Source organism: Gadus morhua, chromosome 16, assembly GCF_902167405.1.
Source record: "Gadus morhua chromosome 16, gadMor3.0, whole genome shotgun sequence".
In the NCBI taxonomy this organism is placed as follows: Eukaryota; Metazoa; Chordata; class Actinopteri; order Gadiformes; family Gadidae; genus Gadus; species Gadus morhua.
In genome coordinates, this window is record NC_044063.1 from 12,732,400 (window position 1) to 12,751,729 (window position 19,330).

At 45.0% G+C, this 19,330-nt stretch overlaps 1 protein-coding gene across 18 annotated transcripts; it reads left to right on the top strand.

Moving 5' to 3' along the window:
- Positions 1-1,989: 1,989 nt before the first annotated feature.
- On the top strand, positions 1,990-19,005 carry picalmb (phosphatidylinositol binding clathrin assembly protein b). 18 transcript variants are annotated; one of them, XM_030380916.1, is made up of 24 exons: positions 1,990-2,615; positions 5,883-6,025; positions 6,181-6,256; positions 6,380-6,482; positions 6,710-6,812; positions 7,314-7,425; positions 7,579-7,685; positions 7,849-7,890; positions 8,553-8,564; positions 9,193-9,278; positions 9,776-9,899; positions 10,289-10,416; positions 10,759-10,859; positions 11,058-11,210; positions 11,679-11,762; positions 12,167-12,256; positions 13,011-13,127; positions 14,202-14,324; positions 14,695-14,725; positions 15,153-15,252; positions 15,460-15,519; positions 15,895-15,999; positions 16,504-16,612; positions 17,188-19,005. In XM_030380916.1, the coding sequence occupies exons 1-23, from the start codon at positions 2,486-2,488 to the stop codon at positions 16,594-16,596; spliced, it is 2,223 nt and encodes a 740-aa protein (XP_030236776.1). In that variant the 5' UTR covers positions 1,990-2,485; the 3' UTR covers positions 16,597-16,612; positions 17,188-19,005. The 18 variants fall into 18 exon arrangements, with proteins under 18 accessions (XP_030236776.1, XP_030236775.1, XP_030236779.1 ...); XM_030380915.1 differs by having other exon boundaries at positions 1,991-2,615; positions 10,283-10,416; XM_030380917.1 differs by having other exon boundaries at positions 1,992-2,615; positions 6,710-6,803; positions 10,283-10,416.
- The last annotated feature ends 325 nt before the right edge of the window (positions 19,006-19,330 follow it).

Genomic DNA, 19,330 nt, shown 5'->3' on the forward strand with positions numbered 1-19,330 from the left:
ATTTCAACCACATCAGCCACAAGCCCCCTTTAGACCCCTACGAAGGGGAGTCCACAAAGTGGGGGTCCGGCATTGCACCCCGTTCCATGCCAGAGCCCATTTTGATGTCTCCGTAATGGACAGCTAGCCTGAGGTTGTGGAGGATGTCCTCATTGCCCACTGCTTCCTCGTGTTGCAGGGTGCTCTTTGAGGTGTGAACCTCGGTTGGGGCTTGATTTGAAGCAATGCAGCCTAGATAGGTGCCCTCTTCTGTATTGATCAGGACAAACCTACCGCTAGACCCCCTTGGTGAAGTCAGAAGTGTAGGGGTTCATGAACATGCCAATGTTTCCTCTTCTTACAGGAGGACAGAGCGTCTGGTTCTCCCATGGAAGGAATTGTCAAGGACTTTGTCACAGGGCCAATATACCAGGAGATCTGCATTGAGGCGGGTTCCTTTGATGTCATCCCTTCCAAGGATGGCTCTGATGAGTGTAGTCAAGCAGAGGCTGGAACACAATCATCTTCCAGAGGGAAGCTGAGACTCTGTTGGCCAGCCTTCCCTCCGCAAGGTCTTTGCTTATGATGTCAATAGTGTACTGCTGGGTAGTGTCTCTTTTGACTCGCTTGGGTGCACAGGATATTTCAAATTGGTCAGCCCTCAATGTCCTCTGAGGGTCAAGGGGGAATGAGGCATTGAAGCTATCTGCCTTGATGTGAGGAGGGTGGATGAAGAATGGAACCTCCGAGTCCTCTTCCGAGTCTGCAGGCGCAAGAGCTCGGGGACAAAGACCAACAACATCCCTGACCTGAGCCGGCACATACAAAGAGTTGATGTCCCTAGGGGAGCATGTAGGGACATCAACAGCTTGACTCTGGCGGCTCTATTAGGCCGGGGAGCTAATATGGGTATAACGCCCCCGCAGGAAGAAGGGACATTGGCCTCAGTTGGACTTCCACTGGGTCGGCCCCTGTAGAGTGTTAGAAATGATTGGGGAGGTGGTGTACAGTGATCAGCCTCCGCCTAGAGGCAGAAAAGTGGCACTGCATAGGGAGAGGCTTGCCCCTTACGAGGTGGGGCTCCCCTGACACCGAACTCCGAGCCCCCCTTCCCCTGTCCCCCCGCAGCCCCCTGCCGCTACACCAGAGAGGAACCCGGCGTCTCAAGACAGTTTTGCCATTCCCCAGCTGGGGCATAGGCCACCGTCTCCCAGCTGGTTTGAAGACTTTGTTTGCCCCCTCGGGGACGAAGGACTTTCTTGAGGGGAGGGGGGGGTTCAGTGTTAGGGTAATGATTGGGTGTGTTCAGAAGGAGGAGGCGGGCCTTGGGGAGCTGAGATAGGGTTAGGGTAGAGAGAGAGAGAGCTGAAAAGTGTTAAGTAAATAAGAGTACATGTTCATCGTGGTTATGGTCTACAATAATGAGCAACGAATAAAAATGTTCATCTAAACAACCTGTTTGCTGCTTGTGAATATATACAGGGGCAGGTTGCGCCCTATAATTGCCTAGGTAGTTTGCCTTTAGAAAAGCCTGTGGCTCTCCTTACTAATATGATTTCATTATTCATAACATTTAGTCCTCTTATAAGTGTTGACGTTTCCAAAACTATCGGTGAATTTTGATAGTCCAAGAACCCTATTTGGTAAATGATTGTGCAACAGCTGTTGACCAACTGTTGTTTTGGAGATTTTGGAAATGTTTTTTGGAAGTGTTCCTGTACTTAGTCTGTACAAATCGTTAGCGTGTAGCGTGCGTTTTGTCATGTGTGTGAAGAGCTAATGCAAATGATTTTCTTGTATGGGAATTGAGGTCATTTACAAATAGGTCAACCACAGAAGGGATATCATTATCCAAAAGTTCCCATGTGTAAGCCTATTGTGTGTGCAGGCCCACATTCAAGGATAATTACAATGTACACCTTCACCAAAGATAATTGCAGGGGAGTCAGTCAATACTAGAGTCTAAAGTCTGGCTCCGGTGTGCTGAACGTCATACACTCATCTACCCAACACCCTTACGCTATGAGAGCAGAGCAGGCCCGCCATTTCCCTGACTGCATGTAGCACTTTAAAGCCAGCAGCAGGAGTGGCGACTACCGACACGGACCGAAACGCACCGGGATCTAGAGATCGGAATGAGCGATAGACAGAGACGGCGGGGCGAATGAGTCAGCGAGTGGACCCTGTGCTGCCAAATGTACCGCCATAGCTTTATGAAATATAATTTATTCGCAAGCGGAGTTTGAATTGTAGGAAACGGAGCGGCCGAGCTTATATATTTATTCATATTTATGTGGATCGCTTCTCTTTCTTACGCCCTCCTCTGGTTCTCGTCTGGTCGTTCGTCTTGTTTTTTTTTTTTTTTACCATTATATTTCCCAAGGTGGGAAAGGGGTCGGGGGTTTGGAGGCTTGGATAGTTCTCCTGGATCGTTTTGAAAGCAGCAGAAGAAGGAGAGCCGGTGTGTCGCTGTGTCTGTAATTCTTTGTTGCATCCATAAAGGAAGATGTCGGGGCAGAGCATTACGGACCGGATCACCGCAGCCCAGCACAGTGTAACGGGCTCGGCTGTGTCCAAAACAGTATGCAAGGCCACGACCCACGAAATCATGGGTCCCAAAAAGAAACATTTGGACTGTAAGTATCCCGAATAAAACCCCAATGTGTGGCCATTCTGCGGATTAAACGCATAACAGCAGAGTTATTGCGACGGTACCAACAGGGCCCCAAAGCCTCGACAGAGTAGGCTATGCTGTTGACTCTTGATGCGAAATCGCCCTTTTAAAGCGAGGTTGTGTACCATATAAACTACAAATACTGAAGTAAACCCAGCAATAGTGCTTATAACACCGACCTTAAAGATATTATCGTCACGTATTCGTAAGAAGTAGTTCGCGTTAGTTGAATTCCCCCCATTCAATCGCTGTCAAACTCAGGTTAGCTAACGTAGCAGTCGTTTAGCGCTGTCTACAATGACTGACCAGATTTGTTCTTTTTTTATTATAACACAATATTGCATGACAATTTGACTGCATTTGGTGCATTCTTGTCGTATACAATGTAAGGAGACTCTTTTTTGCTCATTGTTATACAACAGAACAGGCTGTTTGGGATGCTAAGATGTAGAGTTGCCGACAGGGCCCGTTATGGGCCTAGAATTAAAAGTTACAATGCGATCTATGCCGGTTCCACTTCCATCATTATTCATTATTATCTATAGCTGTTGCCACTGTGATTGGGGCAATCAGATACATAATTGTTTTTTACAGACTAAATAAAGCTACGGCCTGTATGACACATTTCTCATTATGATCTCGTTATATACAAGGGCCAAATTGGTGTAATCCGTTATGCAGTATTATTGCATTATTTCCCTATTTACATGTAGGATTCTTCTACCCCCACCACACATTACCCAGGTTAAGACGATGTCAGAGGACCACAGGATGGTATTCATAATAGAAAGTTAACATTATTTTAGTCTGCTCGTGATAGACATAGATGATGTCCTGGGACTCGAATGGTCCCAACGTATATAGATAGATATAGATATATAGATGCATTCATCGTCACTGACCTACTCTCTTTTAAGACGTTGGCCTGTGGTGTCTGTATTTAAACCCTCCATACATAGCAGCTATAAATGTGAGGAAATGTTATTGAACTTGAATAACTGGATAAGCGATTGAAGAAAGTGGTTTATCTAAACCAAGCATGATGTATTTTAAAGTGGCAGGGCTTTAGTCTCTATTGATATACCTCCACACCTGTTGGCCCAAGCAGGTCTTCTCTGCTGTGGCTGGGATGAGTTAGGGGGAGCTGGCAAAGCGTTGAAATATTGTTGGTCCAGCCAAACATAGCTATCCACTCAATGTGTGACTCGAACTCACTCCCTCCTACTTATACACAGAGAACAGAGAGCCTGTATACAACCATTCTCTCTTGTTCATGCATACACAGTACAATGGGTTTAGGTCACTGTCAGCACCGCTGTGTTGCAAACCACTAGTTTTAAAGAAATGTTGTTGGAAAGGTATTGATTTATCATTACGTTTTCTTCTAGAATATTTTAATTTTAAAATTTTTTATATTTGTCAGAGCAATATATTTGGATGGGAAATATATAAATATTGATTGAAATTAAATTTTATAGTCTCACCCAGCCCTGCATAATGGAAATCTCTTTCCTGGACTCACTATACAAAAAATGCGTTTTAATTCATGAATGATCATGCAATTTGTTTTTGCTTAATTCCTGTGCTTAGATACAACACAACACAGTGCTCCTTAAAATCACAAATGTTTTTTATCAGGTGATGTGACTAAATGCAGTAAAATTAGACATCACAATGGCTGCAGCTGAAGTTTACATATTTATTGCATGGACAAAAATGAGACAATGTGTATAAAAAAGTTGTTAGGGACATTTTTTATGAGGTTGGTTGACACAGTCTGTGTCTCAATGGGAAACTGTTCCAGGGTTTAGTCCGCAGGTACAGTAACAGGCAGCCCACCCCTTGAAGACACTCAGTTGAAAACACAAATCAGTACCAAGATCTTGTGTAAGTGTATGTTCCATTAGCCTCATTAATATACTAAACAGCTTTCAATGTTCATTGGGAGAGCAAGCTCATACAGGCATGACTTTGAGAACCTTAGATAGACCTACTGCCTGCCTCTGCTTGCTACCCTCTCTGGGTCATTCAGGCATCTATCCTCCTCATCCTGCTACTATTCCGGAAGGTTATCCTGTCCTACTTTAAATCCTGCTTTGACTCCAGAAAACTGGCAAATATAGGGCAGAAAGTGAGGCCCAATTACACTGTCAATCCTGTCACAGCAGTGACTGGCAGGGCCAATAGCAGCCCCCCTGGATTTGCTGTTCGTGCTCGCATCGATAAACTAGCACTCTTTGGGATGAACGCAAAGAGAAAATATGTTTTTTTGTAAGGAGGAACTGGCATTAGAAAAGCCATGCATTATGACACATTAATGCACTTGTCTTCCAGACATCAAATGCTATGGCATTCTCAACATAATCATTGTAATGATGTACTCATCTTTAGGGAGTTTTTGACATCCCTTGTTCTGATGGTGACATGCGTTTGATGACACGACACAGCTATACATTATGACAGCCATAGTTTCTAGAGCAGTAATTACTACTAGTGAGTGGCAATCAATTAAAAAAAGTTAACTCATTCCATCCTAATCTGAATTCATTCTATTCCTATTGCTTTCAAAAAATGTCCATGCATCGGTATAGGACATTTATTAACGAGTGGGCCAGGTGATATGGCAGAATGCAAATGGTAGGAATCAAAACCCTCTGTGGAATTTTTTAATCATTTAGTCTAATAATGATTAAGGCTGCATATCAGTATATTAATATACGACAATAATATATGTATTATGTATATATATGTTCCCTGACCTTGCAACAACACTGATATGAAAGATAATGCTTGGTTTAATAAGGTTTCCCAGGCACAGATATATTGTGTCTATTCTGGATGTTTGGACTGCACACTAATCTAAGGCCCTGCATTATGACCTGGACATAAAGTTATTTTATGATTATCAGGATATTGGGTTATTTGTGCTAGGCCTACATGAATTGGGGTGATACTAATTTAGTTCCTGGCCAGGGTTCAAAGACCAGTAATAAACGGGCATATAATATGTGTTTGCGATGATGTGATGGGCGGGTGTCCAGCCTTGTAACAAGCAAATTTCTGAGACTAAAGTGAGATTTTTTTTGGAGAGGCACATCACATGATGATCCATGACGTCCATGATATAATGAACAATTGGGCCTATTTAAAATGAGAACTGGTGAATCACCGTGTAACTATTCTCCTGTTTACAAAGCACTAAGTTCCTGGCCATTGTGTTGTTACTCAGATCTGATCCACTGCACCAACGAGATGAATGTGAACATTCCTCAGCTGGCGGACTCACTGTTTGAGCGGACCACCAACACCAGCTGGGTGGTGGTCTTCAAGTCCCTCATCACCACACAACACCTCATGGTCTATGGCAATGAGGTGAGCCCGGTCAATACAACGAGTATTTACTGTCCGATTTTTACTGCTTGCTGTATCTAAAATGTCAACTGCCAAGTATATCATCAAAAGCACCATAGCTTACAGAAAACTAAACTATAATCAATGGCTGTCATTTTATTTTTGTTTCGTAACAGCGTTTTGTCCAGTACTTGGCTTCAAGGAATACATTGTTCAACCTCAGTAATTTTTTGGATAAAAGTGGGCTACAAGGTAAACGACACACTCATCTTCAATCAATCAATTAGCTTCCGGATGTTTACTTGTTATACAGTTAAGTGCATGCATGAGTCGTTTTGGAGTCAGAGGGACTAATATCTGTGATGTCTCTTGCAGGGTATGACATGTCCACATTTATCCGGAGGTATAGTCGCTACCTCAACGAGAAGGCAGTCTCCTATCGACAGGTGGCCTTTGACTTCACCAAAGTAAAGCGAGGGTAAGAATTGAAAACTACAAAACACTTAATGGCTTTTAAAAGATTTTTAGCTTTTGAGTCAATGATATTTACTTATAAATATGGGTACAACAAAAAAATTGTCTGATGCTGAATATTTCTCAATCCCCTCTCTCTCTTACTCTCTTTGCTACCTTTATCTGGTGGGCGTGTCTTCTCTCCTGACCCCTTCCCACCCACTCTTCCACTACTACTTCTACTCTATGCAGGGTGGATGGAGTGATGAGGATGATGAACACAGAAAAGCTGCTCAAGACCATCCCTATCATCCAGAACCAGATGGATGCCCTACTGGACTTCAACGTGAGTAGTGTAAGGAGAAACCAGATGCTACTGCATGAGTTCTTTTTTTAAGTTCCCAACCACTGGGCAAGGTTCATTTGCATGAAGTTTAAATATATATTCTTTACGCCATTGGCGTCTTTGCAAGGCATGCTACATAAGTCAAAATACATTTGGATTCCGTTCTTCCCTAGGGTTGGCGGCACTGTAATTATAAGGCAATCATATGTCAAACTATTTTTGACAGACAAATAAATATTAATAAATAATCATTCGTAATGGATAGGGAAGTAATATAGATTTAATTGTAGACTACATTAATGTACAAACAAAATGTTAATTTCATTGTTAAAATGAGTCAGGAATTGTTATTAGAGATAGTATTTCCAGGGATTCAAGATGGTAAAAATAGTCTGATAAGAGTTTCTGTGAGTCAGTGGTTTTTCGATCACCCTTGCTCTGTAATTCTGTCTGCAAAGACTGCAAATGCACAAGCTGATTGTGAACTCACTCTGGTCTCCTCTCCTTCAGGTCAATGCCAATGAGCTCACTAATGGAGTCATCAATGCTGCGTTCATGCTCCTGTTCAAAGACTCAATCCGGCTCTTCGCTGCGTACAACGAAGGGATTATCAACCTGCTTGGTAAGAGTAATTACAGGATAGCTTTTATCCCCCCATTAACCAACTTTTGTTCTATTAAGTCAAAGTGGACATTGCCTCTTAGTAATACACTAAGACATATCCATGTTGTATGTTCCAAAGACTAAGAAGTACCTTTGTTTGTTACAAATGCAGAAAAATACTTTGACATGAAGAAGACCCAGTGTAAAGAAGGCTTGGACATCTACAAGAAGTTTCTCACCAGAATGACCCGGATATCAGAGTTCCTCAAAGTAGCGGAGGTAGCTATCAAACGATGCTCTTAGGTTTTATTGAACGTATAAATGAATTGTATAAATGAAATTTAGATGCCATTATTACTTGGCTAGAAAAGGGAACAGTACATTGATTGTGTGATGATGCTAAGCCAATATATATCAATCAATTCTGTTTTCCGTTTAACAGCAGGTGGGAATTGATCGAGGGGACATTCCGGATCTTTCTCAGGTAAGCATAAAAACGCCGGAGCAGTAGTTGGTATCAGACTTGCAGCAGGCCTACACAGGCAACGTACAGCGATATGCTGCCTAGTACCTTTTTCTTTTGGGCTGTACAAAGATAAGGCAGAACCTCTTTCTTTCACTCTATGTTTCTTTCAATTATTTTGCCTAGAACGTTTGCCTAGAAACAGTCTACATACTGAACAAAATGCATACACCCCACCCTGTACAAATGTTCCTTCAAGATAAGACACTGCATGATATTCTTTATCGCATGTCGCCAACAAAGACCCTTTTTCCTCCAAGTCTTCCTCTACTTCTTTTCTATTTGTTTGTGTCTTTTAGCGCTCTCTCTCTTCCACCTTTTTACATTAAATAAAGGTGATAAAGGCAAGCTTTCGGTGAGCTGACTAATTCAGATGAGAAGGCCTGCTACTGCAGTCAGAACTTGTGTGTCTTCACCATGTGTATTACAAGCCCTACATTCTAATCGAAGTGTACATATTGGGGTATGTCAATTGTAAGTTTAAACAAGTCACCCTCTATCCCATACTGTAACAACGACACAGGCACACACAAACACTCGCACACACACGCACACACACATAACTGGTCACTGCTAGTCACCACCTTTATATTCTGTATTTTCCCTTTATCTTTCCACTTTAGTTCACAGTTTGTGTAAGTACTATCATCTCACTCTTCTTTCGGTGTCTGTGACTTGCTTTAGTGTTGTCTCTTTGCATGCTCCTGCTCTGACTCTGTCTCTCCTACATCGTGGTGAAAAACAGTTGAAGGAAAAAAGTCTCTCCGTGGTAAATCATGTAATTCACTTTGTGTCCCATGAGGTGTACCCCCCCCCCCCCATGTAGCTCATGTTGACAATGGCTGCCCCAATGGGCATTGTTACAGCGACCAATGTCCGAGCCACGCTGCTTGGACATTGGATCGGCTCCGTGATGGCCAAGTTGTGAGGTGCCTCATTTCACATACGTCGTCTTCCTCGCTCATCCAAAGTGGCTTCTCAGCTGGAATGCAATCATTGCACAGCGGTGGGCTAACTCATAACTCAACGTTTTTGCCATTTCTTAACATTTAACTTGACTTCAATGCACAGAAGGGCACCATAGTCACTTGTCAACACGTTGTTAGTATAGTGTAGCATTTTTAGTCTTTAGTCCTTAGAAGAACTACATAGAAACCCCCTAACATTGCCTTGCCCACCCCTGGCTCAGCAGTTCTTGATGCCCAAACAGACAGATGTTCATGGTGTGAGATCGATGCTAACTTGGTGCTCTTGGCCCGCCAGGCTCCCAGCAGTCTCCTGGAAGCCCTGGAGCAGCACTTGGCCTCCTTAGAGGGCAAGAAGGTCAAAGACTCCACCGCTGCCAGCAGGTAGGTGCTTCTCCGGTCTCCGGCTTCAGTTCCCTGAACCTTTTTGGCCCAGGACCATCCTAACATTTTGTGCTGTTAAACAAGGAATGAGCTCACACCACTCCAATGCACTTATTGTATGTTGTACGTCCTGGTACTTAATGTGCGCACTTATTGTGTGCGTACACTTGCACTTAAAAATAGTACATAGCATTGTGTAGCATCTTCTCCTACCCTGTATACAACCCTTTGTTGTATACAGGGGTTAACCTAACAATTGTTAGTGCTTGGCACTTGGTTCTATGAACATCCTTACTGTACCGACAGCAATATATTGTTTCTCTTCTGACAAATGTACTTTTTGTAGGTCGCTTTTGATAAAATCGTATGCTAAATGTTAACGTTAATGTCATAAGCAATTTACTAGAGAGATGGTGTTGGGACACTCTCCAATACAGTATTCACAATTCAGTCCTCAAATACACAAATGTTATACAAATGTGTTTTTTGGTCTCCAGGGCGAGCACCCTGTCCAACGCGGTGTCGTCTCTAGCGAGCACGGGGATGTCGTTCACTAAGGTAGACGAGCGGGAGAAGCAAGCGGCTCTGGAGGAAGAGCAGGCTCGGCTCAAAGCGCTTAAGGTACGGCCGTGGTTGAAAGGACTCAGAACTGTTTTTTTTGCCAAAGTATAAATTGTTCAGGGTTTTCATCTTGGTGCAGCTGTTAGCATTTATTCAGGGCAATAAATACAAATATGCAACAAAGGGTATGAGACAATCAATAGGAATACAAATACGGTATTTGCAGCAGTATTTGCAATGTAATATGCATAATTAAAGTTCAACAGATCACAAGGGAGGGGAAAGTAATCCAAAGTGTGTCACTCGGCGTGAGTTTAACCAGGAAAACAAACAAACAACCACACGACACCCCATAGCAACCGCAGTACACAATAACAAGGGCGTCAAAACGCGACCGCCATGGTGGCTTTCGTTGGAGGTTCTGAAACTTGTCCTTTTCTTAGGAACAGAGGCTGAAGGAGCTGTCTAAGAGGCCCTCTTTCGCCACGACCGACACGTCGCCCGTCTCCACCACAGGGGGCACCATCAGCACAGCCCCGGCCATCGACCTCTTCTCCACCCCCAGCTGCTCCAACGGGTACACTCATTAGTGGCTCTGTAGATAGAATCGATCGTTTGTGCTTTTTAAAGCGAAAGATTCGCGATTTAACACTTGCCTGAAAGGTATTTACTTGATTTATGCCGATGAAAATCCGGGAATATTTCGGTGGTTGCATGCACTCTTTATGTCCATATATAAATCTTGAGTAAAAGCTTTTTTTTTATGAAACTGTGGCTCTTAAGCGCACCATATAATACTTAATAACGCCACATCTTACATTGTACTTAGCTTTAGTTTTCTTATTTCTAACCAATTCCAAATGATATCATGGGTGTTTTGATCGACGGTTGAGGTGACAGGGCGTTTTCCTTCCCGCAGTGCTCTGAAGATGGAGAGCGACCTGTTCGACCTGCAGTCCACCTTCCAGCCCTCCATGCAGTCTGGCTCTGCGGGCCTCCCAGTAGCGACTGCCTGGGCAGGTAAGGACCCATGCCCCACCACGTCGCAACACCCCCCCATCTCCACAATCAACTTCAACCAGCCCTCCTACTGATCTACTCTGACCTGTTGTGCATGCTCTCTGATGTCCACCCCTCTTACCTTCTCGTTTACTTCTGCCTGTCTCTCTCACTCGCTCTCTCTCTCTGTGTCCTCCCTTCCTCTCTGTGCCTTCCTAGATCCTTTCACCTCTGCCGAAGCTGGGGACGACTCCATGCCAAACCTTAACCCTTTCCTCTCAAAAATCGTTGTCGATGCCGCGCACATACCTGTCGTGTCTTCGGACGGTGTTAGCTTTCCCTCTAGGACGTCCGCCCATGAAATGTTTGGCGGTAAAAGGCCTTTTTTTTGTCTATCCCCCCAAAACCCCTCTTGTCTCTCCTGTAGCCCCACTGGTGTTACTTGTCCGTAGCAATGCTCAGTGTCTCACATGCATGGTTAATGTGTGAAGCTCGATTTGGAGCGTTAATAAGCTATATCTGTGTGTAAAGTTTTCCTGGTTATTATCTTATTATTATTATCTCTTTCTTCCTCGTCTTTAATGTTATTTATATTTATTTAATAATTCATGCCAATTTTAATGGTCACAGAATACTGTGCATTCAGCCAATCAGAAAGACATGTGGGCGTGTACCAACTCCCAGTAGAACCCCTCCTACCCTCCCATCTCCGGCCATACGACACAACGTGATATATGCAGAAATATAGATCTAGATCTATAGAAATATAAAGCAATAACCATAGAGGTAATAAGTTGAAATCTGTTTTTTCTTTGACCAACACTATGTTTGATCCTCCAGATCGTTACAATCCCTTTATTGACACAAACTCGTCCGTTTCAACCAATTACAAACGTACAGTGCGGATAGAACACTCCATGTCAGGTACTTTGATGGACCCCCATCTAAGCCTATGTTTCCCCACTTGGTAAACATAGGGTGTTTCTTTATTTTGTTTTACCCAATACAATCCCATGGACCTTATAAAACGTTTTGATACAACCCTCATCTAGGTGGTTTAACCTGCCTTTGCTATCCCTTAATTGATTGCAGAACTGGATATAAATCCCTGATATCCTCCCTCCCATAGGCTATTCTGTCTCTGCTACTTAAAATTAACCAAATTGATCTTAAACCTTGAATTAAAATCAGCCTTCCCTTATTTAATTATCTTCTCCCGCTGTTTTTCTTTCTGCCCTGGCTCGTTTACCGGCACTGTCCTGAAATCCCTTCTCTATTGGTCTGTCTCCTCTTTCTTTCTACTTCCTACTTTCTGCTTCCGGCGTCAGACTCCTTCTGTGGTCCAGCGCCAGGTCCCCAGCACCACCACCAGCCTCCCTACCCCACCGAGTCCTCTGCCGTAGCAGGTCTATTCAGAGGTATTGTACCTAGCTGTACGCCCAGGACAGAGCTCCAGCCAGACCTCCCCTAGGAGAGGGGTAGAAGCCCCACGTCGGAGGGGTTCACTTTAATCACGGCCATCCCAGTTTATTTTTAAAGCTCAGCTGTGATTTGTTACCCCTCATAACACAGAGTACAGAGAGTGACACACACAGCAGCCTGGTTTAAAACAACCCCAGTCAGGTGGTTATAATCCAGTGGCTAGGTCGTAGGTCGCTGTTGTCTATGTACATAGCATCTAGGGCTGCTCGGTTATGGGAAAAATCATAAACACGATTATTTTGGTCAATATTGAAATCACGATTATTCAAACGATTATTTTTGAGTTTGAAAACATGTTGTATTTATTCAGCATGTCTCTCCCCAAAAAAACTTTGGAACTGAGAACCTTGAAAATTCGCCTTAAAAAAATACACAAAATAACAAAAGGAACTTTGAAAATCGCCTTAAAAAGAAAATCTAAAATACAGATATGTATCCAGCTGTTCTGCCCTTTCTATAAACATTAAATAAAAGAAAATATATACAAAAATAAATAACTAGATTATGTTAATTTTGTGATCGTTTGACGCTATGATCGAAATCGCGATCAAAATTCGCCCAGCCCTGATAGCATCCATGACTAGCATCCATCCATGACGTCTTGAGATTTATTCTGAAATGGTGCGCCGGTGGTGGTTTTCTAACGGCGTTCCCTCACCCCCTCCTGCTGTGTCTCTCGCTCCCCTAAAGGGTACTCCACGCCACAGCCTGCCTCCCAGCAGCCCACCCCGTCCGGGGGCCTGCAGGTCGACTTTGAGTCGGTGTTTGGAGCCAAAGCGGCCGGCGGCAACGTCCTGGTTTCTGACGGTGAGGACACACTCGGGCCCCGTTCACACGAAGCCGAAACGGGCGAAACCGTTACGGTTTCGATCTATCCGGTTTCGAAGTATCTCCGTAAAGACGAAGCCAAGCGAAACCGGGTAGATCTGTAGAAACGCTGTAGTACACATTCCAGGCCCATAAGGGGCGCCTCTTCTGGTACAGAAATCCAGAAGAAATGAAATAAGAAGAAGAGGCGAGCATGCGCATAAAGGCTGCCCTTATGCGCATGCTCGCATGTGATTTCTGAGACTCCGCGGGCTTAAGAGCCATTGGCTAGGAGGTCGAGGGGTGGGGCGATGACATCATGGTTTGCGGTTTCAGTCGGTTTCAGGCGTACACACGAATCCAAAACGAAACCGGGTAGATTTGAAACCACCTCCGAGGGTGGTTTCAGAAGTTTGCGGTTTCGGTCAGCGGATTCACCGGCTTCGTTTGTACGGAAGGCTGAACCGTACAAGACCTTTGCGGTTTCGCCATGAAATCGGCTTCGTGTGAACGGGGCCTCAGACACACACCCAGGGAGAGAGCCCTGGAACTGACATGGGGTTTAATATTTAATGTGGTTTCTGTGTACTCGAGGTAGGGCTCCAGGTTGTTTGAGTTCAAACAGGGCAGATTCCAGGCCCCATTCCGTCTCACCGCAGTCGATACAAAAACATGTTTTCCAAAGGGAGAGGGTCACGTAACAGTATTTAAATGAAGTCACGGTTGTTTGTTGTTTTGTCATATTTTGAGAAATGGGTCACGACCTTGATAGTCAGGCCAGGGCGTCGTGTCAGCCCAACGTTGAATACACTCCAGGAAACGCATATTCATCTATGCAAATTATGTAAACGCACATCCACCCAATGCACGCACAAACATTAACACCAAAGATTAAGATATGAATTGCTGTCCTTCCTGAGCAATGGTACAGGCTTCCTGATCGTCGAAGCGGCACTGTATTTAGCCAATTAGGATACATATATACATTAGCCTGTCATGGCTGATGTGTTGCCGCTGGTTTATATGTATATATATATATATATGTGTTAGAACCACCATCTGTTACCTTGCCAGATATCTCCGGGAGCATCCTGAAGCCAACTCTTGCGGGGTCCAGCCAGGGTCTGTGTTCCATGACGAACCAAGACCGGCTGGTGTCAGACGACCTTGACTCCTCCCTGGCTAACCTCGTGGGCAGTGAGTATCCGAGTCTAGTTCCTGTGATTTACCATTCCCTTTATCCTTGTCTTTCTGTCAAGGGATGTTTTATATCTCTCTTCCCACATTCTTATCTTGATAATGGCACTGAACGTCTCCGTACCGTGATATATCTGTTTTTGTATTAAGGGTAATATGATAGTACATTCTTTTTTAAACGCCACACTATCAAAGCAATCTCAGTGGACGCGCGTAGGAGAGGAGACGATAAGCGGAGATTATCGTATGATGCGCAACATCGTGTTACATAATCCATGTCAGCAGACCAACAAATCACGATAAACAAATCACACCGTGCTGTCACGTCCAAAGACCATCACTCTGCTCACACCTCGCTCTCTTCCCACAGACCTCGGCATCGGAAATGGAACCTCGAAAAAGTAAGTGGCACCCCAAAGACATGAGTGGACACAAAGAAAAACACACATGTCAACACAAATACACACATATATGGTTGGACACACATTCATGAATTGACACACACACACACACACACATACATGGGCAAAAACACATACACGCACATGCGCACACACACACACAAACACACACACACACACACACACACACACACACACACGCTTGACTGCCCAAGCTCATGCAAGGACACATGCAAACACACACGCACACACGCAACCCCCCCAACGACCATATAAATAGTGTCACGAGTGTGACCTTTTTTTTATTCCGCCGTCGCTTAGCTACGCGACAACATACAAACAAACAAACATCAGCGCTGTGGGCCAGCGTCCGGGAGCTGCAGCTAGCCCGGAGCCGTGGCTAATATTAGCATGTCTGAACCCACAGTGACATCCACTGGAGTCAGCCGGGGGAGAAGAGGCTGACGGGAGGCACCAACTGGCAGCCCAAGGCTGCGCCCTCCACGACCTGGAACCCCGTCTCCATGGTGATCACACAAAGGCCCCTGTCATCGTAGCAGCCCTCCCCCCCCCCCTCCCCGCGCTATACATTAACTATCGTCTGAGAAAGAAGGACGCTACGGCCTTCGCCGATGGCGCCGTTTTTTCCGAGGCTTTTGTTGGTGTGACAGAACGTTCTGTGCCACGAGTGTGTCTCCTTATCGGCTGTATTGTGTTGTGTCTCTCTCCGGTAGCCCACGTCTGTCATGGCCTACCCCGCCACGACGCCAACGAACATGATGGGATACGGCATGGTAAGTGGCGTTCACCCCCCCCGCCACCACGGTTCACACACTGTCACCCCTAACAGTTATCGTCATTTAACAAATCAATGTTTGTTTCGATTAATCTGTTTCATGTTTTTTTTTTTAGTGTCGGGGGCATCATAAACACACGGCATGTTAAGCCCTTTGAGACTGTACCTTTGATTAAGGGCTGCACAAATTAAGTCTTGTTTGCATTATTTTGACAAAAGCCAACTCTAAAGCCCACTTTTCATGCTAACAAATAACAAGGCTCCGTTACAATGCAACGTCATAAAACCAGGATCGGATGACACAGAGAAACACAGGGAAATGTAAAACATCAGCACTAACCTCCCCCCCCCCTCTGCCCTCCCTCTGCCGCAGCCCCCACCCATGGGCTCCATGGGGATGATGACCCAATCCACCATGATGTACAGCCAGCCCATCATGCGGCCCCCTAACCCATTCGGCTCTGTGTCCAGCGCGCAGGTACGAGTGAGCACTTTGGCTCAGGACACCTTCACACGTTCGGTTGCCGTGGTGAACGTCTGTTAAAAAAAAAAAAGGGCCAGGATTGTCCATCGTTGACCGGTTCGTTTGCCCTGTGTTCACTGGTGTCACGTGTCATGATCCCATCGTGGTGACAGCCCAGTGTGTGTGGTGGTGTGAGTGTGTATGATGTGGCCTCCGACGCTAACCCCAACACTGGGCCCCTTTATTCCCTCCTCCGGAGAAGGAAGCGCTGGATCGTCCATCCGTCCTTCGTCTTGACTACCCTTGTTTATCTCTCCTTCACTTCCTTTCTGCCTTCTGTCTTCTCGTGTTGTCACCATGGCGTCCGTACTCCTGACTAATCTCTTGGCTCCGCCCCCTTTATACATATGTATTTTTAACTGACTGCTGTTGCCCCCCCGTCGCCCCCCTCCCCGTCGCCTCCCTCTCCCTCCCCCCCTCTATGCCCCCTCGTTTCCTCCTTCTTTCCTGCTGTCGTAGCCTTCTGCGGCCTCTAGTCCCTCCAGCCAGAGTCCTCTCCGCGCTCCGGGACAGGACCCATTTGCACAGCTCTCTCTCAAGGATTTCTTGTAGACCCGTCTCTCTCTAGGTACAGCTCTCTCTCTCGCTCTCTCTCTCTCACGCATTCTCTCCCTCTCTCGCTCTCTCTCTCTCTCTCGCTCATTCTCTCTCTCTCTCTCGCTCTCTCGCTCTCTCGCTCTCTCTCTCTCTCTCTCTCTCTCTCGCGCTGACGCACTCGAACGCATGGGATTGCTCATGCTCTTTATCTTCTCTCCTTTCGTTTCTCCTCGTTACTTCCTGTCTTTCAACCTCCACATTTTTTACTCAAACCTTGTTTTATCGTTATCGTTAATGTCTCACCTGGTTGTGTTTTCGTTTGTGTTTTATTCTCGTTTTGGAACATTTCAGATCATTGTCTATTACAAAGCCACTACATTTTCAACTAATATCCAACTAATATCCAAACACAATGATCAATGTACAACTTTGCTAGCTAGTCTTATTGGCCATATTATACATTAATTGATTAGACTTAGAAAACCCTATCACAATTTTTGTGTCACATTTGTGACGAAAGAAAATGGTACGCAATTGATTAAGCCATATAAGAAATCAGCCAATGTCTATTAAATAAGTGTGACCTAATGTCTCCCCTCTCCCCAGATGCAGTTCATGTAATGGTGGCTGGGAGAGTCTCTGTGAGGACCAAGCACTTAGTGCCGGGCTCTGTCTACGACGCTGTCCAACTCTTCAGAGAAACCTCCTCCAACCCGACCCACACACACACACACACCGACACACACCGACACACACACACACACACACACACACACACACACACACACACACACACACACACACACACACACATTAACACATACACACACACACACACACACACACACACACACACACACACACGCACACACACACTTTCGAATACAAGACATGTCACGAACAGAGTGGTCGGCAATGACTGTCCGAAACCATGGCAACCGTCTCCGAACGACATATTGGACAAAACCCCTGCTGGCCCGTTCGATTATTACGCAAATTTGTCCCCAAGACTTCAAGTGATGCTGCTGTCCAACCGCCCCCTCCACCTGCTCCCCTCTCCCCCTCTACCCCTCCCCTCCCCTCCCCTCCCCAATGTTGAGGGTCGCTCCTCACCCATTTTACAGTGTAACCTGTAAAGATAGTTATGGGTGCTGAGAAACTGTTTATCATGTTTATGTATACGGTGTTGGTTGGACAAAAAAAAAAAGCTTGTTGTTCTCCTTAAGCGGGAAAGGGAGGGGGAGGGGGGGGGGGAAGGGGTGACGCTGAGGAGGAGGGATGTGGCGGGAAAATCAAGCGGAGTCCCCTTTTAACCTTTCTTCATCAGAACTCCATCATCGTCATCATCATCGATTTCCTCCTCCGGTAATTTAACTGTCACCGAGTAGTGATGCTAATGACGTTTACACCTGTTTAGTTTTTGTCTTTTTTACCGTGTTTACAGTAGACATTCCTTGTGTGTTGTTTGTATTTATTTATGATTATTGATTTAAGACTTTGGGGGTGGGGGGGGGGGGGGGGGGGCGGGGCTGGGGCTGTAAAATGTACACTACATTGAACACCTGTGGGGTTGCTTCACCTTTAAATATGGATCTCAGACTGTATTATTGAGAGGTAGAGTAAAAAAAAAATAGCTATTATATTAAATTACACCTATTAAGCGGAATGATAGAGCACTAAATATTCTCCAGTTTTTGTGTTAAGGACAATTTTTACTAGATAAAAATATTTCACCATCTCCGTTGTACTTCGAGTGCAGGGTGTAGAGTTTGAGTCAGTTACCTACAGTATATAGACAATTCTGTGCCTAGGGTTTTTTGCAATGGAAACATTTTCTGTCTAGTGGGGAGCGGGGAGGGGGGGGGGGGGGAGATACGTCATCCACGATATCAGAAGCATCACAATGGGGAAATGGGTGGGCTCCGTTTTGCTTTAAGCTTGGCATGCCATTGACTCACTGACCGTACTCATGGCTGCCTTTTACTCTGAATGTGAAAGAGTTGTCTTCATGTTGCACACATCTTTCTGCGTCGGCCACGCCCCTCTTCTCGCCGACCCCCGCTGGAGGAGTCGGCGGAAGGGGAAAGGCCGAATATGGTCGTGGGACGTCGGGATGGAGGAAGGGGTCACAGTTTGGATGTAAATTTAATTGTATAGAGATCCAGTGGAACAGGGCGGGGCGGAGCACTGTTGATCGGTGCTCTTTGTATATATTAAAAAAATAATGACTGTTCACTCAGCGGGGATGGAAAGATGTATGAAATATGAAAGCAATTCAATCAAATTTGACTCTACCTAAGTTGGATTCAGGATTCTCTGCGTTGGTCTTAACGCAGCTATTTTTCTTTATGTAATTAGAATGTGTAGCAAAACGATGACTGAGGTCTTTTCTTTCTTTTTCAAATAAAGAGCAGCTTCCACAGATGATGTCCATGTGTTATTTGTTTGTGTGTGAGGGATAGCCTTTTTTTTTAATCACATTTGGAACATTATTGGTCCTATTATAGTCCCCAGAGGCACGTTTACAGTTTGATATTAAAATACATTTAATCATTGCCAGTGTCACCTGACCTGTTCAGGTGACGGATGGGATTACCTAACCGTTTGCTCACTAGACAGCACGGTAGGCCGTCTGTTTACATTTGATTTAGGAAAAGACAACAAATGCGTCACTAAAGCCTCTGGCAAGGACTTCCATCTCATGTATTTATCCTTCCATAATTTTGGTTCATTATCCTCACGTTATGTT